This window comes from Peromyscus maniculatus, chromosome 7 (assembly GCF_049852395.1).
Source record: "Peromyscus maniculatus bairdii isolate BWxNUB_F1_BW_parent chromosome 7, HU_Pman_BW_mat_3.1, whole genome shotgun sequence".
NCBI lineage: Eukaryota > Metazoa > Chordata > Mammalia > Rodentia > Cricetidae > Peromyscus > Peromyscus maniculatus.
This window is the reverse complement of record NC_134858.1, coordinates 11,102,429-11,128,395: the sequence shown is the minus strand read 5'-3', so window position 1 is coordinate 11,128,395 and position 25,967 is coordinate 11,102,429. Positions and strand designations below refer to the sequence as shown.

The 25,967-nt window shown below is 48.1% G+C and overlaps 1 protein-coding gene across 6 annotated transcripts in view; it reads left to right on the top strand.

The window, feature by feature from the left end:
* The window catches only part of Amotl1 (angiomotin like 1), a 127,033-nt gene that overhangs the window by 45,416 nt on the left and 55,650 nt on the right, over positions 1-25,967 (top strand). The window contains exon 1 of one of the 6 annotated variants that reach the window (XM_076575678.1): positions 14,068-14,269. The exons of 4 other annotated variants lie outside the window; for them this stretch is intronic. Coding sequence is in view for 1 of the 2 variants with exons in the window: in XM_006990517.4 (XP_006990579.1) it covers positions 14,686-14,734 (49 nt within the window). In the remaining variant the exon portion in view is untranslated. Of the gene's footprint in view, positions 1-14,067; positions 14,270-14,539; positions 14,735-25,967 lie in introns of those variants that run through there. One more of the 6 variants, XM_006990517.4, reaches the window with a different exon arrangement.

Genomic DNA, 25,967 nt, shown 5'->3' with positions numbered 1-25,967 from the left:
GACATGTGTTTATTTCAACACCAAATGTATCTGAATATTTATTACTCCTGAAGTCTCTTCTCCCTTGGAACCTTGGAGCCCTCGGTCTGCCGTGGACATGGTGACTGGCCACTTGGCAGAAGTGCCATTTTCTGCTTGTTTTTACAGCTTTTTTAATGCTGGACAGAGTGGCTCCCTCACCTCTGTCCAGGCTACTCGTTACCAGGAAATGATTTACGGCAGCTCCTGCTTCTTGATAGAGCAGAGGAGTCTGGGAGTAGAACCTGGGCTGCCGTGGGGACCAGGAGTATCAGTTTGGTTGGGGGATAGAGGAGGCTTCCATATGGTCTGCTGCTGAGAAAGGGCGTTTGTTTGAGACAAGATAGTCTAATCTCAAATTGGCTACATAGTTAAGAATGGTCTTGAACCTCCTGTGTCCGCCTCCTACATGCTGAGACTGCGTGGGTGCACTACCATACCTGTCTGTGTGCGTGTGCACGTGTGTGTGTGTGTGTGTGTGTGTGTGTGTGTGTGTGTGTGTGTGTGTGTATCTATACATACTGGGCTTGTGGATCTGCCAGAATTCCCCTGTTCTTGTCTTCAAGACCTTCAGGAAATAAGAAACTTCTACGATTGGCTACTCAGCTTACTTAAATTTTTTTTTTGTGGAGGTGGGGGAGGGGAATGGGATCTCATGTAGCCGAATCTGGCCTCAAACTCACAGTGAAAACTAAATGTTTTAGTTAGGGTTTCTACTGCTGTGATAAAATACCGTGGACAAAAGCAGCTTGGGAAGATCCCACACGTGTGTTCCTGCATGCCAAGGGAGCCCTCTCCCAACTGAGCGACGTCCTTCTTAAACATAAAGCCCCCACCCCACCCCACCCCCGAACTCTACAAACTCTCAAAGGGAGGCCGCAAACTGATGGTTCACTGTGGAGACAGAAGAGGCAGGCAGCTCCAGGTCCCTGTCAGACAGACCCTGGTGTGGCTTAACCACCAGTGCCCAAGCCGAGGCAGGTATCTCTGTATTCCTAGCCCGGGGCATCAGTAAGTTTGGATGAATGAGCACATCTATAGCACAGCCCACATTCAATAAACACTGTTCTCCTCTTCTACTCCACTGCATTTAAATTAAGTTAAATGGATTGATCTATTTTTAAATTTTTTATCATCTATCTATCTATCTATCATCTATCTATCTATCTATCTATCTATCTATCATCTATTATCTATCATCTATCTATCTATCTATCTATCTATCTATCTATCTATCTATCATCTATCTATCTATCTATCTATCTATCTTTTTTTTTTTTTTTTTTTTTGAGACAAAGTCTCACTGTGTAGCTCTGGCTCCTAGACTTGCTCTGTAGACAAGGCTGGCCTCGAACTTGTGGAGAGTCATCTTCCTCTGAGTGCTGAGATTACAGGCCTGTCCCACCATTGCCTTTTTTTCCTTTTCTTTCACCACTCCCTCATTACTTCCTTCTCCAAGGTCCATGCTGTTCTCCTCCCTGTTCTTTTCACCTAGTGACACGGAATGGAGAGGAATGGGCAGGGGCAGGAAAAACAACCGCCACACCCAAACGCGCGTGGCTGTGCCGACCTCACAGGACTCAGGGAGGAGTTACTCAAGATGCTGAGTGCTAAGTGCTTAGTGTAGAGTTTATACTTCCCTCATGATTACAGTTGCTCTTTCGGGTGCATAGAGACTCTCAGGACTCCAGGGAAGAGGAAACAGACTCAGTCACAGAGGTGAGGGGACACTAAGCTTCGAGGATGAGGTTGAGATGTGAGTGGTATGGAGTAAGGCAGAGGATGTGAAAAGCATCGTGTCTGCCCTAGACCGGCCATGCCCTCCCTTTGAGCTTCTTTCACCATAGTCCAAGGACTGAGTTCAGGGAGGCGGGGGCAGGGGGTGGGGTGGGATCGATAAGGCTGAGTTTTTTTCCACATGCAAACCCAGATCAGCAGGGAACTACATAATGACCCCATTGTGTGCCTCCCAAAATGCTGTTGTGTCTTGATGCCCGACAGACTCTGTTTGTCACCCTCTCAAAAGGCACCCAAGTTTGACTCAGGTTCAGTGGGACAAAGCTGTCCTCACGTGTTTCCTACTGATTGAGTCACTCAGTTACAGACATTGTCCCTCTGTTACAAACGTTACCACTGGGCTACGGTTATCAGCTTCTTGTGGCTGACAGTCCACTGCTTACTGAGAGCTATTCCTCTCCTGGACTCTTCTGTGATGTCTTTGTTCATTTGTTTATAGTGCTGCTCATGTTAACTTGAGTTCAGGGCCCATGGATAGGCTGCCAACAACTCTTTTATCCTGACCCTTCCTGAGGTTTAAGGATATGCTCAGGATGAGTAGGGATTTGGCAGGCTCAGAAAAATAAAAGGACACCAGATTTATTTATTTTAGGTAAGATGATATCTGGGACATGCTGTGTAAACACTTCTGTTGCTTTTCTGAATTCAAGCCCTAGTGGTCTTCAGCTTTACCCAGCAGCCCTGGCTATGGGAACCCCTCTGGGGCTGCTGCGCTCTTTTTACTGGATTTTCTTTCTCTGTTAGCAGATGTGGCAGAGATGACTCAGTGCCATATCTCAGGATTAGATGTCACCTGACTCAGTCAGGGGCCTACAGTAATCAAACTTGATTTTCAATGGGCTATTTATCACCTTGATAAGACAATTGAAGCTAGACATCAACTCCTCCTACGGAAACCCCGGGTAGTCGGGGGTTTGACGTGGGTCACGTTTTGTGTGAACACAGGAGATCCTGTGATGGGGACGTTTCCGACTGCTGTCGTGAAACACCTGGCAAAAGCAACTTGAGGGGAGAGCTTACTTTGGCGTAGTTCTAGGTACAGTCTGCCATGGTGGGAAGGCGCGGCGCAGGAGAATGAAGTGCGGTGCAGGAGAATGAAGCAGCCGCGCAGGTGGCCTCTGCAGCCAAGAGGCAGAATGGTCACTGTGGATGTGCAGACGGCTTCCTCTTTCTCCTTTATCCAGTCCGAGACCCCATGGGCTGCAGCTCCTCAGTGACTCCTCTCTGGGAGCACTTCCTAGGTCCTCCAAGAAAGAAGTGTCTTCTGAATGGTTCTCAGTCTGGTCAAGGTGACAGGAAAGATGAACTGTCTGTCACAAGTCCTCTGAACTGGTGACAGGTCTTCTTGGATATTAAGATTCTGATCTTTTTTCTTCTTTTCCCTATCCTTTTAACAAAAACCAAGGCTGAGCTGCTCCATTTTGGAGAAGGCAGAGCATCTTAGTGTCCCCACGGGAGTGAGCCCCAGGACATCTTCCTTACTTCACACTCAGCATCGTCAGAACATCTGACAGGATGTCGTGTGACAGGGAGAGAAAACCCGGTCTGTCGTTGTACAGTGATAGTTAGTAACAAAGGTCGTAGAGGATTCTAGCTTGATTTCCTGTCTCCTTTGCCCAGTTGTCTACCTTCTGTCTTCTACAGCTTTATATATGTAACACACACACACACACACACACACACACACACTGTGTCCTAGCATAAGGATACATTTCCCATTTGTCACCACACATGTAAATATAAATACACACTAATTAAACAGAAATTCAGTGGAGTAGAAATTACCCTTTAAAACATATTTATTTTAAATGATACATATGTGCATGGCAGGAATATGTGCAGATGAGTACAGGCACCCATGGAGGCCGGAAGAGGATGTCAGAGCACTGAAGCTGGATTGACAGCTGTTGGAAGCTACCCTGTGTGGGTCCTGTGTGGGAGCAGCACCTGTGTTAACTGTGAAGCCACCTCTCTAGCCCTAGTAATCACCTGCTTTTAAGATTTCCTGCTTCGGAATTTTCTGTGATGTCCTAGTTCATTCATTTACAGTACTGGTTACTTGAAACTGAATTTATGGTCCATGAATGGACGGCCAACTACTGTGTAAGATACTGCATCAGATCCCTGTGGAACAAATGTCGAGTAAGTCTTAGCTCTTTAGACACCCAAAGCCAGGCATTAGATCATGTCGCAATCTCTCTTCTCCAAGCTAGAGGTGTTCTGGGTGCTCTGTCCACTTGCCTCCTGCCCAGCATCTTCTGAGTGCCTTGTCCTTAGGAATGTTCGCTGAAACCTGCCTTCTGCACTGACCACACAGCCTCCTGCATAGCTTGACTTATGTGTGGCTCAGTTAGTGGGTCATCAACCCCTGTCTGAGTTGCTATCAGCCCACAAATTAATTCTGATTTATCAGTTCACCCAAAATAGCTAACCTAGCCCATTGGTCCCCAGGGTTGTCTTTTAGGATATCTTAGGATATTTTCCTTACTTATGGGGATGGGGGTGGTGAATATCTCAAATCAACATGGCCATCTTTCATATTTCTTACAAGTACCCCAAACTCAAGAAGTATAAAAAGGAATCTGTATCTACCACAGTCTGTCCTGGCAACAATTAAAACACCTGTAAAATGATGCTACTTGATTAAAAAAAAAAACAAAAACAGGTTAATAACAACAGCTAGTAATTGTGGAGCACCAGCTGTGAGCCAAATGTGTAAGCAGCTGTGTTTGTGATAGCTGAATCTCTCAAAGCCTCTCAAGGCAGATACACAGGTCACCACTACTAATCAAAGGAGAAAACTCTGAGTTTTATGTAACTAAAGATCATCATCAAGTAACTAATAAATGAGAGGGCAGGGAGTCTATTCAGGACCATCTGAGTGTGAAGTCTATGTTTTAAAATATGCAACTGCTTCCTGCAGAGGAGAACATCTCTAGTGTTTTTGGGGCAGAGAGTATGTGGTGTGGTAGGGTCCTGCGAACATGAGGTCTCCAAAGATTTTGCTCCTTCCCAGAACAAGAGGAAGAGACTGAGATGGCCATAGGGACTCACCATTCACCCTCTGTTGCTGATGACTGCTCTAGGCAGTAAGATCTGGAGTCCTGGAGACTGACTGTCTTGGAAAGGTGAGCTGGGAAGGCTTGTAACCATGAGGAAACCTGCTCTGTCCCATGCTACCATGAGAGTTTACCTACCTCTTTTCTGTCTGATAATCCTCATAGTTAACCAGCCCTGCTGGGTCCCCGCACTGATAAAACCATCACGTGTACAATCATAGGACATGGAGGAGACAGTATGTGCTAGCTCAAGGAAGAAAGATCAGGATTTGATCGCTTTGTTCCTGCAACATCACTTGTTTGAACCCTCATTTAGACTGGGATTCTGAGAGAGTGACATGAGGAGCCCCCAGTGTCCTGAGCCAGTGGTTCTCAGCTTGTGTGGTACCTTGACAGGCAGCCTCAGTACCATTGGGAAACTTGTCAGAAATGCAAGTTGAGGCCCTGCCCAGACCTACTGAGTCAAAGCCAGGACAGACCTAGCGCTGCATTCACAAGCCTTGACGACGGCTCCCAGTCACTGAACTTTACCAGGGACTTCCCAGCCCTCAGAGACCACAGGTCTTTCTTTCTTGGTTTCCACTTCAATTGAATCTGTGTGTTCTCACTGAGCTGTACTCTGAGACTCCCTTGCCCATTCTGTGAATCTCTGTTCAGGGATTCATTGTCCCTAACTGTGTTCCTCTCTCTACCATGTCTTCTACAGCCTCTTGCTCTTAGGATGATGCCGGCTCTATCTCAGACACAATCATCCGGCTCTATTGCAGACATACATACTTTCTGATTTCTACATGGATAACTTAGAACATTTATCATGTCAGCTTAACACTTCCTCCAGATTTATGCTGTAAAATGATTCCCCCACCTTCTAAATTGAACTATTCCTAGTGGCTGGAGCCATTAGGAACAGTGGGGTGTTCCCTACTTCCTTATCTTAGCTTTTAAGGTATAAGAGCTGCTGGTCTGTAGTGTCCATTCTAAAAGAGGAGATAAATTGTACCGGTCACAGAGAGGCCGGTCCCTTCCATTGTTCTCTGGCTGTAGGTTAAAAAGATAGGTTTTCAGAATGAAACACCCAAGCTGAGCCTAATCCCTTGTAAGGCCTCAGCATGAACACTGTGATTGAAGTCATCTCTCTCATTGTGAAAATTCTTGTTGGTTGTGCTTGGATAGCCCTGGTCTAGAATTTTTGTTCCTGGGATTATAGGTGTATACTACCATGAAAGGTTCAAATCCTTGCTTTTAACAGTAGCTTAATGTTTTTAGAAACTCAGTGTGTTTTCAGTTTTATATATAAAAATGTGTATCACCACTAGGAATAAAACAATAAACTGTTTTCTTCAGGTGAGATATAATCATAGGGTGAACACAGCTGAGGTTGTTTTCCATCAAGGAAGGATCAATACAGAGAGAGGCCCAGGGGCCTCTTTCTCTATTAAGCAATGTTAATTAATTAACCAACTCAGTAATTCTCAGCCAAGGGCAGCTTAGTGCCCTAAGGTACAATTAGCGATGTCTAGAGAGCTTTTTTGTCTTCCTTCCTTCCTTCCTTCCTTCCTTCCTTCCTTCCTTCCTTCCTTCCTTCCTTCCTTCCTTCCTTCCTTTCTTCCTTTCTTCCTTTCTTCCTTTCTTCCTTCCTTACTTTTTTTTTTAATAAAAAAAAGATTTCTCTGCTGTATGTGTGTGAGGGTTTTGCCTGCATATATGTATGTGCACCATGGATGTTCAGGGCCTGCAGAAGCCAGAGAAGGGTGGATCCCCTGGAACTGGAGTTACATATGGTTTAAGCCACTGTGCGGGTGCTGGGAACTGAATCTTGGTCTCTGCAAGAGCAGCCAGTGCTCTTAAATGCTAACTTATCTCTCCAGTCCTGTTTTCTTAACCAGGCATCAAGAGGTGGTTGCTACTGACCCTCCTGCTACAATGTACAGAGCTGTAGCTCACAATGAAAGCTACCAGCCCATTGTCCGTCAGTGCCTAAGCTGAGAAACCCTAAATCAGAGCAATCAAGCCATAAATCAGAAAACTATCAGGAGCTCAGACCCGAGGGTTCTGTAGTGATAGTCTCAATAACAACCAGAATAGCTTAGTAATTCCAGTGCTCAATTATCTGAATAGTTGCTGCACCAAGCTTGTACCCACAGCTACTTGTCCTGTTCAGCATCCCCCAGGGTTGGTTTGTAGCCAGTTTTCAGAATGAAACACCTTCTACTCCTTCCCACTACTTTCCTATTGTAGATGCATTTTCCCTGGCCATGGTCTTATCTTCTTCGTCTCTCACATTTTAATGGATCCAATTACAGGCTTAGCGCATATTAGATAATAACACCCCCAGGAGGAACTGATGAGGCAAGAGGCCAGTGTGTCACTGAGGGTGGGAAACCGAAAGCATCCGGATAAACAGGCCTCAGACATAACTTAGTCACTGAGCCAAGCTCGCTGTGGCAGTCGTAGCTCAGAGCCTGGCCTTCCGTCAGTCTGTCCCAAAGCCTTCAGTGAATTTTAAATGGAGCAAATTTCCAATTGATGGAGTCTGTGCTGGTTGATTTTCTGTCAGCTTGGCACAAGCTCCCGTCGTCTGGCAGGTGAGATTTCTCAGTTAGGAAACTGTCTCCATCAGATGGGCCTGTGGGCATGTCTGTGGGGCATTTTCTTGATTAAAGATTGATGTGAGAGGCTGAGCCCACTGTGAGTGGTGTCACCCCTGGGCAGGTGGTCCTGGGATGTATGAGAAAGCAGGCTGAGCAAGCCATGGGGAGCAAGCCAATAAGCAGTGCTCCTCCATGGCCTCTGCATCAGTTCCCGCCTCCAGGCCCTGAGTTCTGCCCTGACTTCCTGTAATTCATGATGGACTGTAAGCTGTAAGATGAAATAAACCCTTTCTTCTCCAAGCTGCTTCTGCTCATGGTGTAGATTCTTTTATGTCACCGTTTTCTTAGGAGCAGCTTTCTCGTCCTTGGGCACAGTTTCCAGAACCCCCGAGGTATCTGACCCTGGATATCTGTCCTCTTTTACCTCCTTGCTCCTCCCACTCTGCTTTTCATTTTTCCACAGTAATGAATCTGGCCCTGGCAAGGGACCTTCTCCTACCTCTCCTCCTCTCTCAACACCCAGCACCCTATAGGCATTGGTCCCTGAATCATGGTGCTATCAATACTTCACAAGGTGGGGGCAGAGCATATGCCTGGCTCTGGTAGGAGGCATGCATGGTGTAAGACTTAAGAATATGATTTTATATCTGGAAACAAGCTGGGGAGGGAGAGACAAACTACTATCTTTATAAAACGCACCGATTGAATGAAAAGCTTGGGGAAATCTTTTTGTCTGTGGAGAGTATGGTAATCCAAAGAGGCTTGGGACCAGCCTGCCTGTGGGGCTGCCTCCTAGCGTGGCAGCTAGTTTACACTGTCAGCTTGATTGGGTTAAGAAGCAGGCAGGGCACCAATGAAGCATACTTTTGCCTGTGTCTGTCAGGGCTTTCCCCTGACATCAACTGAGGGTGGAGGACCCACCCGGAATGTGGGCGGCGCCATCCTATGGACAGAAAAAGAGTAAGCCAGGTGAAAGCTGGAACCCTCTCCCCCTTTCTCTCCTTCCTGACCTGCCCAGATGTGGCCAAGCAGCCCCACATTCCTGCCACCATGCCTCCCCCACCAGCAATGGTGTGACCTAAAATAAGTATTTTCTATCTTTAATTATGTCTTGCCAGATCTTTGGTTATGAAAATGAGAAAAGTGGCTGGACGATGGTGGCGCATGCCTTTAATCCCAGCACTCGGGAGGCAGAGGCAGGCGGATCTCTGTGAGTTCGAGGCCAGCCTGGGCTATCAAGTGAGTTCCAGGAAAGGCGCAAAGCTACACAGAGAAACCCTGTCTCGAAAAAACAAAAAAAAAAAAAAAAAAAGAAAAAAAAAAAGAAAAAAAAAGAAAATGAGAAAAGTAATTCACATGTCTACATGTCATATGCTTTTGCCTACACACATATATATATGATAAATTTAAATCATATAATAAGCCTATTAAAAAACTAACAATAATAACAATAAACTAGGGCACTGATACAATATATTGTTCAACCTGCTCAGAATGCCTTATATTGTAAGCACTGATGGGAGGGTAATGCATCCTGTGTGGATACACTGGACAAAGGAGGGTAGTGAGACATCGTAGTACTCACAAGGGTACTCGTAAAGCTTTTTTTTTTTTTTTTTGGAAACTTGCCATGTAGTAGTTTTGGACTGCAGTTGACTAGGTAAACTGAAACTATAGAAAATGAAATTATAAATAAGAGGATGCAGCCAGGCAGTGGTGGCACATACCTTTGATCCCAGCACTTGGGAGGCAGAGGCAGTCAGATCTCAGTGAGTTCCAGGTCAGCCTGGTCTACAGAGTGAGTTCTAGAAAGGCCAGGGATATTGGGATTATATTGCTAGCAATCCATGGAGTCTGTTTAATGATCAAAGGAATTTATTTGGGGGCTTAACTCACAAGACAGAACAAAGGAATTTGTCGCAGGATCCTGGAAGGGTGAGGCACAGTCCAACAGTGTTATCTGGCAAGCTCTGCCTTGGCCTGTCCCAGCATCCAAAGCCACGAGGTAGCAAAGAGAAAGAGCCACATATGTGCATCCCAGGTCTTAAGGGTCTTCCTTCCGCAGTGGCCACACCCCAGGAACATGTACCTCAAGGTCATAGGCAGGTGTAGCAGTTGCCTGCTACCTCACTAGGGATGGTGCTTCAAGACATGGGGCAAACAGCTCCCACTTCACAGGGCTACACAGAGAAACCCTGTCTTGAAAAACCAAACCAGCAACAGCAAAAAGCAAGAGGATGCTACCATGCATGGGTTCCTCCAATCCAGTGTTAATGTGGCCATTGTATGCTTGTGAAAAGAAGAGATCCAAAGGGAGAATGCTGAGGAGCAGATTGGTGTGTGCTTCCCTTTCTGGTGTCTAAGGCTTTGTCTGGAATATCTTCTTTTCAGTCCGGTGTGATGGGGCGCCTGTAGTCCCAACACTTGAGAGAAACAGGACAGTATTACCACGAGCCCAGCATTAGCCTAGGTGACAGTGAATGCCAGGACATCCAGAGCTATCTAGCAAGGGCCCTGCCTAAGACAACACGAAACCACCTGCAAACAGTGACAGCAGCGATCCCCTTCGCGGTCCTTCGGTCCCTTGCAATCCTTTGCGTACATCTGCTCTGTGCCTCAACGGTCCCTTGCTTGTGGCTTGTGTGTGTCAGCCACCACCCTTTACCTTCAGTGACTTGAGTTCTGGTGTAGCCAGTGCTTCTGATAGAATTGTGAGAGTGCCAGCACCCTGGTAAACATCTGAGAGACTCATTCTGAGCTCCAGCTCATGCTGACATGTTCTGAATTTGGAGCTAGGATATGGGGAATTCAAATTTCTACATGCATTCAGAAATAACAATTTGAAAAGTGCCGTGGAGCTGGAACCTTAAAACAATCTTCCTAGAAGGAAAACAAGTCACTTTAATCAAGGCTGCCTGACTGAAAGCTTCCATTGGTTTGTTCTTTTAATAGTCACTAACTGTGACCAATGTGAGTCTCTTCATGGTCATGTCTGCGGACGGCCCTTTTGTCCTCATCCTTCTCTTTCCCAGCAAGCTCAGCCTTCCTCTTTGGCTGCTTGGTGTCCATCTAGCAAGGCACAGGCCGATACAGACTTAGAGTGTGTATGCAGCTGAGTGCGCGTGGATGCAGAGTATTTGCATGCTAATGGAGTATTGAAAGTCCTTTGTATTTTGAAAATCTGGAGGGAAAAGAACATCGATATGTTATCTCAGCCCTCAAAGCAAGCGTAGGAGGTCATGCTGTGGAGAAAGCTGTGGTTTGCAGTGTTACCTTCCTAGTCTGGAAGGAGGTAGAAGTTAGGCTAGCACTCAGGTCTTACCCTAAGGCCGTAGTAATTCTCTATGTGGATGTCACCAGCAACTCATCCTCCCACCCTGCTGGTCTCCTACTGGCAATATCCAATATCCATCCTGTTTGGTCCCAAAGGGCACTAATGGCTCCATCACCTTCCCCAGCAATTAGCAAATGAAAGATTGAGTCACTTTAGAATGGATGTTGACACTTAGTGTGAGTATATAGATTGCCCCCAGAAGCACAGGTATAAATCACTGTTTTGCTTGCTAGTTAAGACAAATTATTTTATATGGTGATATTGTGTTCCCCAAAATATTGTGCACCCTAATAAACTTATCTGGGGTCAGAGAACAGAACAGCCACTAGATATAGAGGCCAGGAAATGGTGACACACATGCCTTTAATCCTATCACTTGGGAGCCAGAGATCCATCTGAATCTCTGTGAGTTTAAAGACTCACTGGAAACAGCCAGGCATGGTGACTCATGCCTTTAATCCCAGGAAGTGAGCCTTTAATCCCAGGAAGTGATGGCAGAAAGCAGAAAGGTATATAAGGCAGGAGGACCAGGAACTAGAACTGGTTAAGCATTTAGGCTTTGAGCAGCACAGTTCAGCTGAGATCCATTTGGATGAGAACTCAGAGGCTTCCAGTCTGAGGAAACAGGATCAGCTGAGGAAATGGCAAGGTGAGGTAGCTGTAGCTTGTTCTGTTTCTCTGATCTTCCACATTCACCCCAATACCTGGCTCAGGTTTGTTTTTATTAATAAGACCTTTTAAGATTCATGCTACAATTTTAAGCAAAATCTTACTAGTCACCATGGCTGGCCGGCCATTCTCTATGTGGGACCAGAACTTGCTGTGACACCCCTGCCTCTGCCACTCTAGAGCTGGTATTATTGGTGTGTACCATCATTTTTTATTTTTATCATCATCATCATCATCATCATCATCATCATCATATCTTGTTTCTGTTTGGCTCAAACGAGGCATTGGAATCTGCAGATAAATTTTCTTTGAAACATTGCAGAGAAAGCAGTGTTGGAGCTGTGGGAGCTGCAGCCTTTTCTTTCAGCCTATAGTTTCTGAGCAATAGATTCAGATGCATTTCATGTAGAAGTTCGCTCATGTCTGCATCCGAGGTACAGATTAGAGCAGTTGAGAGGGTTAAGACACGGGCTGGGGAAGCTGGCCTCCAGCAGGGCTCTCCGTTTGGGCTGCCATATGTGGCTACTTGGAGTCAATGGAGGAGTGTGGAGTGCTGGCGAGACTCACCTAATGAACTCCCAAGCTTCTCCGGCATGCAAGCTGTGCCCTTAGAGAGCTGAAGCCCTGGGCTGAAGGAGCAGCCTTGGAACCTGGCAGACTTTTCTTTCTCCAGCCTCTTCCTCCCCTAGTTTGATTTGGAAGCTTGCTTTCCGTATGAAGAACTGGTTTACACACTCACATCTTCTCTTTCCTTCACACTCCTGACCCCAGCGTTTCCCCCAGCAGACAGTAGGTCACTTACGTTTCCCTCAGACCAGCCTCTCCACTATTCTCATGACTCACTCTTCCCAGAAGGGCCCTTTCCTGTGCCTAGGGCTCCAAATCTCTTAAGTGTGTGGTTTTTCCCCTGGGATAGACATGTCAGTGAGAATGAGATCTCACTTCAGAGGCTGTGATCTTTATTTGATATTCCCATCCTCACTTTAACTTCACCCTCATCGCTGCTGTAGAGATCCAAAATGTCCCCATCCATGGGCTTTGGGGAGGCTTCCGGAACATCAGCAAATATATGCTTAGATACATTCTACTTTATATTTGTAACAAAAATGTACTGACTCCATATGTTTCAGTTCCCTTTCTGTTGTGACAAATGCCATGACCAAAAGCAGCATAGAGGAGAAAAGGATTCACTTCATCTTACAGATAACAGCCCGTTGAGGGACATCAAGGCAGGTACTCAAGCAGGAACCCTGAGACCAGGCCTGCTTGCTGTTCCGAACCGCATTTACCACTGACCGAGGAATTCACAGTGAGACAAGTACAGCAGGAACCCTGGCGGATGCCGCTTGCCAGCCGGCCCACAGGCCACGCTTCTAACTTTATAATACCAATGGGGACTGTTTTGCCCAGGGAATGGTGCCACCCACAGTGGGCCAAGATCCCCCTTACATCAACAATCAAGAGCTCCATTTCTGTTCATTACCTCTTCTCCATGTCTGTACTAAGCTTGTGGAGGCCCAGATAAACCAATGAAGCAGTTGCTCCCTCACCGACTGTAGGGCACAGACTCGGCTCCTAAGCCAGCACTCAGCATTAACACTGTGTGGTAGGAAGCACACGTGGGGTTCCACCCCTGACTTTGCCACTGAACTTGTTCTGTGACGTTAGGGAAGTCATTCCACAGCCCGACAGGAGTTTCCTCATCAGCCAAGCGAAAGGTGTGGTACAGTTTCTTCCATTCTTTCCAGACCTACACTTTTGTGACTTGTTCATCTTCCTTAAGCCAGCTGTCTCTTCCTTTCCCCCATTTTTACTTTCTCGCCAAGCCCTGAACCTTGCCAACTCTCTCTGGGATCCACTGCCCGCCCTGCCAGCCTCCTTTTCCTGCTCCTCTGATCTCCACCCCTCCCCCCTGCACTCTTTCTGCACAAGGCTGGTCTCTCTCTCCTGTCCAGACTTCTAACAAGTGAGGACCCACTACCCTGCCTTTTCTGTGCACATATCTTGGCTCTGTGTGTCGTACAAGGGCAGATGACTTTAAACGGAGCCTCTGCTTGAGAAATAACTTCGACAATTACATTTGGGCCCTCTGTCTGGGGAGCAGAGGTTGCCAAGTCAGAAGGCTGTCATGGAATCTGAATGAAGCCCGGGCGTGGTGTGTGTGTGTGTGTGTGTGTGTGTGTGTGTGTGTGTGTGTAAAGCTGTGAGCAGCTGAGTTAGGGAGCTGTCACAACACAGCCACGAACCCTTTGATGGCCTGGTAAGAAGGGAGAGAGGAGACAGAAGTCCTGATATCCCCTAACCCTCCAACTAAGGGCTTGGACTGCAGCCTCTCCTCTCCGAAGACCAGAAAGGTCCCAGGACATGGCTTCAAAAGGCAGCGAGTGTAATCCAGTATAGTGGTCTGGGTACGGATGTTGCTTAGGAAAGAGAGCCTGCTTTCAGAGGTGGGACAGAGTCAGAAATACTGTCCTAACACTTAGAATTCTTTGCTTCTGCTTGAAGAGATAACGGCCTGGGGATCGTGGCCACAGGATGTGCAGTCCTAGGAACTATTGAACATTTAAGGCTGTGAGGAAGGTCTGTTTAGGCCCTTCCTCTCTTCAGCAAAGCAGATCACAGCCCCTCCTATCCTGATCCCCCTACCTGATGGAAGTACTAGGGCCAAGGCAACGCTGAGAAAAATGTGACCACTTTCACCAGGGAATTCCACATAGGAGAGAGTTGACCCTAAATGGAACCTAGCCAGGAGTTCGGAGGCAGATCCTAGCAAAGGAGTCTGAGGCATTCAAACAGAAACGGTGAGTGTGTCAGGAATTCCAACGCGGCGGGGGACAAGACAGGGGAAGCCAGCTCCCTCCTTGGTCTAAGGGAGACACGTCAGCTTGAGCCCCGGCAGTTTCCGAGGTCCCGGGAGGGGCTACGGGAAGCTGGGGACGGGCTTTAGGGCCCCGCGGCCAGGGCCGGGGCGGGGTGGAGTGTAAGGTTACAGGGACCGGACTAGCGACCCTCCCGGGCAGCTCGGGCGGCCGGGAGCGGAGCGCCGGGCGCTCAGGGACCCGGCAGCGGGGTGGGGTGGGTGGGACTGGAGGGGGAGCTGGACATCCTTCTACTTCCCGAGCATCGGGGCGCCCCTCGCCGCGCCGCCCGACCGCCATCCCCCTGCCGCCATTCCCCTGCCTCCGCTGCCCAAGCCAGGATCGCTCCATGATCGCCCATGCGGAGGGCAAAGTCGCGCCGGGGACCTTGCGAGCCTGTGCTGAGAGGTAACCAGCTCAAGCCGGGGGCTCAGGGAGGGCTCCCTCGGACTGGGCCGAGAGTTCCCTGTGCTTCCTCCCGGGAGCCCAGGCTGACATCAGCTCCTCTCCAGATGTGGGGACTTGGGCAGTCAGGTCGGCGCCAGGGCCTCCGAGTGTCCGGTGAGGGATCCAGAAGGTTTAGTAAGACAAAAAACAGAATCCAGTTCCCTGCCACCCTCGGAGTGCCCAGTACCCACGGGGCAGATCCTCACGGGAGGCCGAGGACTGGGGTCCGCACGGCCCCGGACCCGGGACTGGCCTTTCCCGTGTGGCTGGCGGGTCCCGGTCGCCGGAGGGGCGGGCGGGTTGGCCGGTGCCGCTGTCCCGGAGCAGACAAAGGCGCTCGGGGCGCCCAACTTGGACCCCAGGACGCGCCCTGGCCGGGAGGCTCGGGCCCCCTCCACCCCTGAGCCGTCTTTGTTCTCCCCAAACAAGTTTCTTGCACAAATCGGGGCTTGGATCCGGCTTTCCCTGGCCTGTTGGCACTGCCTTGAAAAGAATCTGGTTTCCGGGAGGAAATGTAAACTTTCCAGGGGGGAGTTGGTTGAACTTTGTTGGAACGTGACATTTGTGGCTGGCGGGAGAGTGGCACCTCGGCCCACGACGGCCCTTGACAGCCCAGAGGACCCGCGGGTACTGCCTCCTAGGGAGCCATGCTGGGGGACGAGGTCCCCTGGCCTCGAATCCCAGGCCTCCCCCCTCCTCCGGCCCCTCTTTTTGTTTTTGGAAAATGTTTGCCTTGCTGCCTTTGTCGTGGGTGTGTTGTCCCCATTATCCGGACTGCGGCTTCAGGACACAGGTCTTGATTCCAGGGCCTTGATGCTTACATTTTGTGTGGAATTTGGCCCCCCTGCTTCCTGCCCCTGCCCACATGGCTCTTTCTTCCTCCTCTGAAGACTGTTAAAAGTTTGGCGGGTTTTGCTTATAAAAGTCCTTGGTGGTGGTGGAGGGTGTGTGATCCCTCAAAACAGTGTCAACTCGTTCATCAGAAATGAACACAAGCAGACTGAAGTAACATTAAACAGCTGCAGTTCCAGAAGACTCCTTTTCAGGGAGTGAAAAGTCAGGGCTTGAAGATGGAACGCTCCTGGCTTCCAGCTTCCAAAACTCGGCTGTGGCTCCTGCCAGACTGCCTAAGATTCTCCCTGGCGGCCTACCATATGGGGCCCAGGTTGGCACTGCCCCGTCTAACATTGCTGCTTAAGGGTCTCTGTGGTTCAAGTTCCTGACGATGCCAGTCGAGTACAGAAAGCACTTGCTAGGACCCTGCTCTGAACAGTATGTGATTTCCCTCCAAGATGGCTCTTTATGAGAATACCGAGGGAGCAGTACTTAAGTCGGACAGTGTGGGAGGAAAGCAAAGGACCAGAATGCATAGATTTGAGCAGAGAGAGAGAGAGAGCAGGGCATAGACTAGAATGTTCTAAAGACTTCTTACTTGGTGGGGTTCCTGGTGTGTGTGTGAGTGTGTGTGTGTGTGTGTGTGTGTGTGTGTGTGTGTGTGTGTGTGTGTGTGTGGTGGGGTCATGAAGGGAGCAGGGCATAGACTAGAATGTTCTAAAGACCTCTTACATGGGGTTCCTGGTGTGTGTGCGAAGGTGATGTTTAATTTTTAGGTGAGCTGGTTTTTGTTTCTTCTTGCATGCCACATTTTTTCCTGATGAGGAAAACTTTGGCCCACCTGGAGGTGACCAGCACATGAGAAGGGGCTATCCCTGCAGCTCCCCTCCTCTCCCCTTTTGAAAAATGTCTAGGTGGTGTTTCCGGTTCTGTCGAGAGGGTGTGGGCCGGAGCACACTGAGAACACATGGAGACTGAAGATTTCAGAACGCATCTTTCATCAACAGTGGTACATGAATGTAGCTCTGCCCATGAGTGGAGAGGGCCTGCTCCCAGCCAGCTTGTGTGTCTGGAGCTTCACTGGGTGGCACTATGCTCCTTCTGATGTCCAACCCCACCCAGATGTGTGAGCCTAGAGCCTAGGAGGGGGGCTGAATTAACTAAGGGGAGGCAGGGCCTCTGCTGGGAAACGGGAGTTGCCAAAGTTCATCCTCCAGGTGTGCTTGTGTCTTCTGGGGGTGGTGGAAGACCACAACATGCTGCAGCACACAGGACTTTAAGTACCCAGTGACAGATTAAGGGAGATATTAGGGGCACTATAAAATTTTTCTTTTCACATCAATAAGTTGAGCTTTGTAAGAATTGTTTGCAATTCTAACATTTACCAAAGTTTTCTCAAGTAACACTCCTTCTTGGCTGGGTTCTGTGTGTGCCCGTGCATGTGGAAGCTCAGGCTAGGAATTTTGTAGTATTTTGAATGTTTTTGTTACCACTGGAGGGTTCTTATCACCCAGAATTCAGTAGGTGACAGAATCCTTGAAAAGCAGGAGGTGGGGGAGGAGGTCAGGCCAGAGGATGTATTTGATTACAAAGTTTGCTGGGGATTGTCTGAGGTTATTGAGGTTTTTCTATTTGTTTGCCTAGAGTTTTTAAAGTCCTGTTGGTTTGACTTTGCTTTGTCTCGCAGGAGTGGTTCTGTGTACACCTGGCCATGGTGAGCAGGCCAGTGCACTACTGTTTCTGGAAGGAAGTTGTTGGCACTCTTGGATGTTGTGCAGGGTCTCGGTTGAGCCCTTCTGTCACTTGTGAAACCTTAGGGTGCATTTGTCTTAAGCTCCTGGTGGAACCCCCAGCCTCCCTAAGGGGCTTGACATTAGGATTTTTGTGTTGGTTTATTCGTTTGTTTTATTTTTCCCCCTTTCTTTTTAGGAGGAAGTAGAGGAGTTGGAGTTAGGAGCTCGTCCCTGCTAAGTCCTGGGTTCGGCTTTTTAAACGGTGTGCAGCTGAGCATGTTTGACTGTGTTTGGGGTCTCACTGGGCAGCTCTGCAGCTCTGCTGACTATATTCCTGTTCGTCGTCGTCTTTTAAGTATGCCTGTGCTTTACTCAGCCTTCACTTTCCATTTGAAATGATCGTAGATAGTTTCAGAGGATGTTGCAAGAATTAGTAGCGAGGTCCAGGGTACTCTTTCTCTTCTGCTGGTGACCATTACATCACCATGGCACCTTAAAAGAACCGAGGTTACGTGAGTGGAATCCTCAGAGCCTAGACAGGGGTCTTCAGATTGCATGCACATATGTGTGTGCTGTGTGCACACCTCCCATGCACTGTGACTCCAGCTCACACTCAAGATGCATGCAGAGCTATTCCGACTCTTGAGGCTCTTCCTTGTTCTCTGATTATGGTGGTACCCACTCTGTCCTCCTCCCCTCTGTCCCCGGATCACAGTCATACTTAACCTACTCATAATTCTCTACAATTCTGTCATGTTATGTTTTATGTAAACAAATCCTCGAAACATGGAACCTTTGAGATTGGCTTTTTACCCTGCGCTGTTTCCATGAGATCCACCATATCTTGCTTGTATTGGTGGATTGTTCATTCCCATTGCCAAGTAGTATCCCAAGGTCTGGATGTGGTTTGAGCACTTCTCTGTTAAAGGACACCTGGGTTGCCTTCAGTGTTGGTTTATCACCGATAAGGTTTCTGTGGATGTTCACAAACAGGGTTTGTGTGGACATGTTTCTTCACTATTTCAGGAAAGTACCCAGGAGGCTAGATTATAAGGCAACTGTGTGCTGTTAATAAAATAATTGCTAAAGGCTTCTCCAGAGTAGGCATTTCATTTTAGATTCCTCCCTGCAGTGGAAACACCTGGCTTTTCTGCATCCTGACCAGCATCTGATGGCACTGATTTTCATTTTAGCTGTCCCAATAGGTATTTTGATAAGTGCTGTAAGCTTACTGTGGCTTTAGTTTGTACTTCCCTGAGGTCCACAGGCTTGCACACCCTCTCTGCATATGCACTGTCTGCATGCCCTCTTTGGGGGAAGGGCCATTACTTCACTGCCTTAAGCTTCTTTCCCAACCGGGTTGTTTATTGAAGCACTGGGCTCCGAGCATCCTGAGTGTGCCCGGCTGCGCCATGCATCTTCTTCCCATAGTGGGTTTTGTCCTTTTATTCTCTTTCTGGAACCATTTTGAAAAACTAAGTCCATACTTTTGGTAAAGTCCAATTCACTGATTTTTTTTTTTTTTTCTCTTTTTATCCATGATGCTTTTGGTGTGCATTGCTCCTGAGGATGTCTTGCCTGGGCCTGTGTCCCAAAGACTGTGTATGCTTGCTTCTAAAATGTTCACATTTTATGTTTAAATTGTAAATTAGGTCTTTTAGAATCTGTGAGACTTAGTGTTGACCTTTATTCATTCTTACATTTTTGAAAAGAAAAGTGATTCCTTGTGTGTGTATCTGTGTTTGCATGTGTGGGTGAGCGTGTGGAGGTCAGAGGACAACTTGTAGGAGTTGGTTTACTCCTCTGCTGCATGAGTTCCGGGGACCGGACTCGGTTTGTCACCCTTGGCAGCAAGCACTCTTACCCACTGAACCCCATTTTTAAGTAAATTAGCATGAAAATGTGATTTGGCTATGATTTTCACACATTTTGTTTTGTTGGCAGTGTTCTCCCACACTCTTGCCTCCCATCCACTCCCCAGAAAAGCTCCACATATGTCCCATTATGACCTCTCTTCCCTTCCCCCTCCTTAAGTCCACCCCACCCCCACTCTGGTGGTCCCTTTTCTGGTTTCATGACCTGAACCTCCCATATGTAAAGCCTGAAGTGTAGGCTCTGTCTCTGACTCACAGCAATCTCCACTTCTAGTCCCACGTCTCTGACTCACAGCAATCTCCACTTCTAGTCCCACGTACTAAGGTTACGAGCTGCCAGGGCCAGCTAGTTGAGAGCTTTTTGAACAGCACATGAAACAATGGCGTAAAACACAGGTAGAAAGCATAGTGCTTATAATTCAGTAACACAAAGACTCTGAAAGAGTTGAATAGATTGAGTTAGGATATATTTAAAAACAAGAAAAGATTAAGAACAATCTTAACCTCTACCACCTCCTTACTGTGTGTCCACAGGGAATTTTGCCTCCGAGGTAGAGTGGGATGAAGATAGCTCCCATATCTCAGAGTTGCATGAGGGCGAAATAGATAACACATAGGTCACACTCAGCTCAGTGCAGACACATTGGTACCATTATTATTAAAGATGGCTACCATTATTATTAAACCATCAGAAGTGCTGGTGAGGTGCTCACTGGGTAAGGACACTACCACCATGCCTAATGACTTGAACGAGTTCCCTAAAGTTGTCCTGTGACCTCCTCATGGGTGTGGTGGCATGTGCCTCGCCTCCTTCCCACTAAATAAAATAAATGTAATAAAAAATTTACAGAAACAGTAGAAAAGCAAACTCCTTCCTAATGTTGTGTGTTCTCATGTTTACCTACAGAAACTCACCCTTCTCTGGCTTGCGGCATTGCTTCAAGCATCACATATGATTGGTCATGTAATATTGGAAATGACGATACTGTATTCACACTCTAGTTCCGACTCTAGAACAGGCCTTTTCCTTTTTTAAAACAATGAGGGAGTAGAAAAAGATAGCCTTTCTGTGCTGACCTCAGCAGGATGCATGGCCACTGCCCCAAGGTTGGATTCAGCCAGGATGTGATCTGAACCTCCTGACCCACAGCTGGGCTTCCTCTTCCTCAGTGACTTCATTATTTTGTTTACAGATGAAAAAAAAAAAAAAAGGACAATAATTCTCACCCTGAGGGTGAGCAGCAGAGCCCACTGGAAGGCTTGTTAGAGCACAGGGTGCTGGGCCAGCCCAGGAATTCTGCTCCAGTGGGTCACAGACAGGCCGCGGACTGTGTTTCTAACACACCTTTGAGCTGTGCTATTTGAACACACAAGAAGAGGCATGGCCACAGAGCGGGGGCCCTTTAAGTGGGGTCTGGCCTGAAGCAGCCTTCTTTGGAAGGAGTTTGTCTCTAGTTGAGAGGTTACATTTGGAATGGGCTGGTTTCTGAGGCGATTGGTGGGTGTCCCTGTGCTTTCTCCTCTGCTCTCAGGTCATACGCTGTCCCACACCCTTTCCCTCTCCCCACCTGTCTCTTGTCACTCAGAGGACATTCCAGGACTGGGCCTGTGCCACTGTAGACAGGTCATATTGCCTGAGAAAAGTCAGTTGGCCTCTGTAAAATAAATGGATTTGCTAAATATTTATATTCTAAAGTTAACATGGAGTTTAAGTGGAATAATGAGTATGAGAGTTCTACTAAGAGACAAAGGTAAGATACTACACAATCAGGTTGAAAACCATTTTATTTTTTAATTAATGTGTATGCACGTGTATCTGTGAGAGGCTATGTGCAGGAGAGTGCAGGTGCCCACGGAGGCCATCAGCCAGCCTTGCATCTTCTGGGGCTAGAGTTACAGGGGGGTCTGAACGTCCTGACACGGGTGCTGAGACCTGAACTCGGGTGCTCTAGAAGAGCCGGAGTTGGTCCTAACTGTTGAGTCGTACTCCAGCCCCTTTTTAAAAGTGATTTTGTGCATCCTTAATATGTCTTTGGAGCAGTGTTTTTGGAGTTGGGGTGGGCCATCTCTCCAGATGCTAAGATGGCGACCACCCACCTCTGCACATGCCAAGCACCATTGGTCACAGGTGCATAGACATATGGGGAGAATTCCGGCAGGGGATGAGCAGTTGGCTTGGGTGTTCTGGGCTTCGACACCAAGATGTTGTGAAGGCACATTGACAGATGGCTACAGCAGCAACCGGAGCAGGCGCGAAGCCTGGAGAGGTGGGACGTGCTGTTCCCTTGCAGGTCAGAAACAGGGTTCTGTGTGTTTTCCCCCGTCAGTTTAGGACAGATGAGATCTGTACCATATCTGTTTATCTTTTTCTTTTTTAAAGATGTAGACCTCTGGTGTTCCTAGACACCACCAGCCCCCTTAAATCAGTGGCTGCTTAAATCAGTGAAAAGCTGAAAGCCCGGGTCTTCAGCTCTGCTGGCCACAATCCAGGCTATAGTAATTATTTCCACCGTTACAGTAATTTCTGCCCAGTGAAGGTAGCTGTCAGGTGACAGCCAGGAGCACACTCAAGGAGAGGCTGAGCTGCTCTCTTGGAAGCCAGCTGCAGCCAGATGGGGAGTGCTCTATCCGTGGATGTCTCCCCAGGCCACTCTTCTCGTCATCTGCAGGACAGATGAGTTGGTATCTGTGATATGCCAGAGTGTAGCTCACAGGCTCTTATCAAAAGGTGCCTTCTGTTTCTAGGGCTGCTCAGCTCACGGGATTCTCCCAGGGGCTCCTCCTAGAGATGGATAAACAGAGGGCTGGGTAGAATTGGCACAGAGGCCCTTCCTTCTAAGCAAGGGTGACAAAGCTCCCTCGGCCACCCCACCGTGGTCAGCCTCACTGTTGAACCAGCTTTGGTCATCCCGAGCTGGGGGCTAGCCCGGTTCCGCGGGCAGTGTCTGGACTTGCTCACATCACTGCCGCGTGTGTCATCCTAACTGTTACGTCATTTGAGAGTCTTGTGTAAACTGTCGAGTTCTTCTTCTAACCAACCTCTCATCCCCAGGTCTCTGCAGATGACCTCTGAAACAGATACTTTGTACATACTTTCTCTTCCTTTGGTGACTAGTCTTCCTGGCTCTTGTTAGCCTCAGGCACCTCTGGGACAGGCTTCTGCCGTTGTCTCCCAGGCCTTCGGGGCTCTTGTCCTTTCTCTGTTTCTTCCCTCTTTTCCTCCATCATCGCAGAACAGGCCCAGCAAGAGAAGAGGGCAGACGGCTTGTCTTACAGGCTTGCTTTGCCAGCAGCCAGCGAGGAAGGAGGCATCTCCCGTTCAGCTGCTGCTGGTCCTCTACCGTTAGGGTAGCCTTGGGTACTGTGGCTCAGGAATGGGCGCAGGAATACAGGTGAGGGGCAAGCCTCTCCCTTCCGGAAGGGCTTTGGAACCACATTTCTTGTGAGCCAGTCTCCTCTGTCTGGGGCCTTGTGAAAGGAGTACTTCTCTGGTAAGGTCTGTTTCCCTGGGAGTGCTCCCTTCCTCCTTGAGTATCTGACATTGCTTCCCTAGGGGTTACCCCTCCCCACCCCCACCCCCCACCCCCCGTAGCTCTGATATTATTTTCATTGCTCATTCTGGAGATGTAGGGGAAAGTTGAAAGGTTTTTGTTTTGTTTTGTTTTGTTTTCTAAAACAAGGTTTTTCTATATAACAGTCCTGGTTGTCCTAGAACTTGCTCTGTAGACCAGGCTGGCCTTGAACTCACAGAAATCTGGCTGCCTCTGCCTCCCAAGTGCTGGGACTAAAGGCATGCGCCACCACCGCCAGGTGAGAGTTGAAAGATTTAAAGACAGGCGTACTAGGAATGTCCTTTCGTAGAGCTGTGGGGAATTGGGGGCACTGGAGAATTGAGGGTAGGTAGTCCAGGGCTGTGCTGTTCTGAGTGACAAATAGATTTACACATGACCCTGGGGAGTGAGAGCAGGAAAGCAGGAATAGATCTAAAAGGCCTACTCTGAAATACATAATTTCCTAGTTCCAAGTTTAAAAAATGAGATTTCCCAAAACTGTGAAGTTTCTTACATTTTCTCCAAAGTAAATTCCAGGAGTTTGTGGCGGGGGGGGGGGGGGGGGGGAATGAAATAAATACACATATTTATATTCTGGTAACATTTACTCAGTGACTTAGGTTATTTTATTAGTTTAGGAGCACAAAGCAGGGATTTTAATAAAAGCTGCTTGCAAACGAACAGGTTTTGCAGTATTGAGGTGGTTTGTATGTGTGTGCACACCCGCTCATGGATGTGGGTGCCAGAGGGCAATGCTTCCTCCATTGGCCCCTCCCCTGTTTCCAGTCTCCCACTGAATGTGGATTGGCTGGAATTGGTAGCCAATGAGCTCCAGAGATCAGCCTGTCTCTGCTTCTTCTGAACAGAGAAAGCAGGCCCTCTGGCCTGGGTCAGGTTTTGATGTGGATGGTGGGTGGGGATGTGAACTCTGGTTCTTACAGGGAAAGCAGGTCCTCTGGCCTGGGTCAGGTTTTGACGTGGATGGCGGGGATGTGAACTCTGGTTCTTACATGTGACAAGGACTTTTCTGACTGAGCCACCTCTCCAGCCCAAGGTTAGCCGTTTTTTATTGTAAGACCGCCATTACAAATACGTTCCTGGAATTTGCTTGGAGTATTTTCACTTTCTTTTGTGGACAAAGGTATCTGCCGAGCATTTCTGAAGTGATATTTCTTGTTTTTAGACAAATTAAGCAAAAAGTGTACAGACGTTTGAATGTGAAGTGTCCCCATAGGTGTTTGAACACTTGGTCCTGAGCTGGGGTAGATGTTCTGAAAGGGCCAGGGACATTTAGGAAGTGGAGCCTCACTAGAGGAAGTGAGTCGCTGGAAGTGGGCCTGGAGGTGTGGTACCCAGCCCTACTTCCTGTGCACTCCTGCTTCCTGATTGTGGGCACATTTTTATTACTGCCTCAGAGCTGCTCTAACCGTTCCCTCCGTGGTGGAAACCATGCACCAGATCGTAAGCCGGAATAAACCCTTCTGCCTTTAGTCCTTTTGTCACACGATAAAAAAATTCCTGATTTCAGAAGTATTCACTCTAACGGTGTCTGCCGAGTGGGTGAATCGACTGTGACCTCACCAAACATGAATAGAGACTCAAGTGACAGCTTGCTGAGGAGGGCGCTGATTACTGGGAACTATCAGTGTGACCCACCCTAGGATCACAATGAAGAACCGTGTGGACCAGGTTGCCTGTGGGACACTGTCTTGATGGTTGACTGACCCAGCCCGCTGTGGGTGGCCCCATCCCCTAGTCCGGTCCTGTTTAAGAGTGAAGAACGCTAAGTGAGCAGCCAGCAGCCAGTGCTGGTGCATTTGTGGTCCGTGCTCTTGACTGGAGACATGGTGTGACCCGAAGTCTCAAGGTCCTGCCACTGTGACTTCTCTTCAGTTACGGACTGTAACCTAGAATTGTAATCCAACAAATCTCTTCCTCCACCAAGATGTTTATTGTAGGGATGTTTTCATCACAGCCACAGAAATGAAACAAGAACAGTCACTGCGGAAACGGTGTGTCTTTTTGATATTCAAGGTCTCCAAGTACCAAATACTGGATGAGTACCAGCTCGACGTCCTCTGCCCCCATGAAACCTATATTTTTTAACTGTTTTTTATGTTTATATATTTTAGTGTGCATGTGTGTGCATGCACGTATGCTGACATTCACACATATGCATGCATGTGCATGTGGAGGCTGAAAGTCAGCAGTCAGATGCCGTCCTTAATCATTCTCCACCTTATTATGTATTTATATTTTTTTCTGCCACCAGGGATTGAACCTAGGACCTCATGCATGCTGGTCAAGTGTTCTGTCACTGAGCCATGGCACCCAGTTTTCTCTACCTATGTTTTGAGACAAGGCCTCTCACTGAACCTGGAGCTACCAGAATAGTGTTAGGCTCGACTCCCTGGCCAGGGGTCACTGGAGGCTCCCCATCGCACCTCCAGCACTGACAGCATATGTGTGCACCACCACGCCTAGCCTGCATGTGGCTGCCTGGGACCGTCATGCTTGTATGACAAGTATTTACCAAGCACGCCGCCTCTGCAGCCCCTGGAACTTATATTCCAACAGGAATTCAGTGTAGGAAGACACCAGAAAATAGACTGGGTGGTCTCCCCAGCCCAAAGCAAGAGCAATTTTTGTGTCTTGTTTCTCATCCTGGCTAGAACATTTCAAGGCTCACTGTGTGGGGGTGCTGAAAATTAATTACCACAAGTGTTATGATTCTAGAAACCTGCTTTTAGCCTCACACATTTAGTTTCCCCTATGTTGTCAGTGAAAGGGACTGAGTCACTTCCTCAGGGAATGCAGAGTACAGATTTGACATTGACCTTTATCTCAGTAGATCACTCATGAACAGAAAAATTATAGAGCAAATGTTCAGGAGAGGGCTGGTTTGTTTGTTTTCAATGCAGAAGGCCGATCTGTCCCACCCCACCTAGCATCCTGTCAGCACCAAGCTGTGAGGTGCTGTGAACCTCAGAGCCTGGCTTCTAATGGCTCTGCAGACCCCTTGACTCTGGGCTTATATGACACAGTAGCTGCACAATTTGGGGGCTTGGAAGAGTCTTGGGGGAACGCCAGCTATTCCTTTCTTTTGGTCTTTGCCAGCAGGACTAGAGCAGCACCGTGTCGGAGGAATTGTCAGGGTAGCCTTCCCTCCTAGTCCCAAGTCCTTAGAAGTGGAACTGGTTTA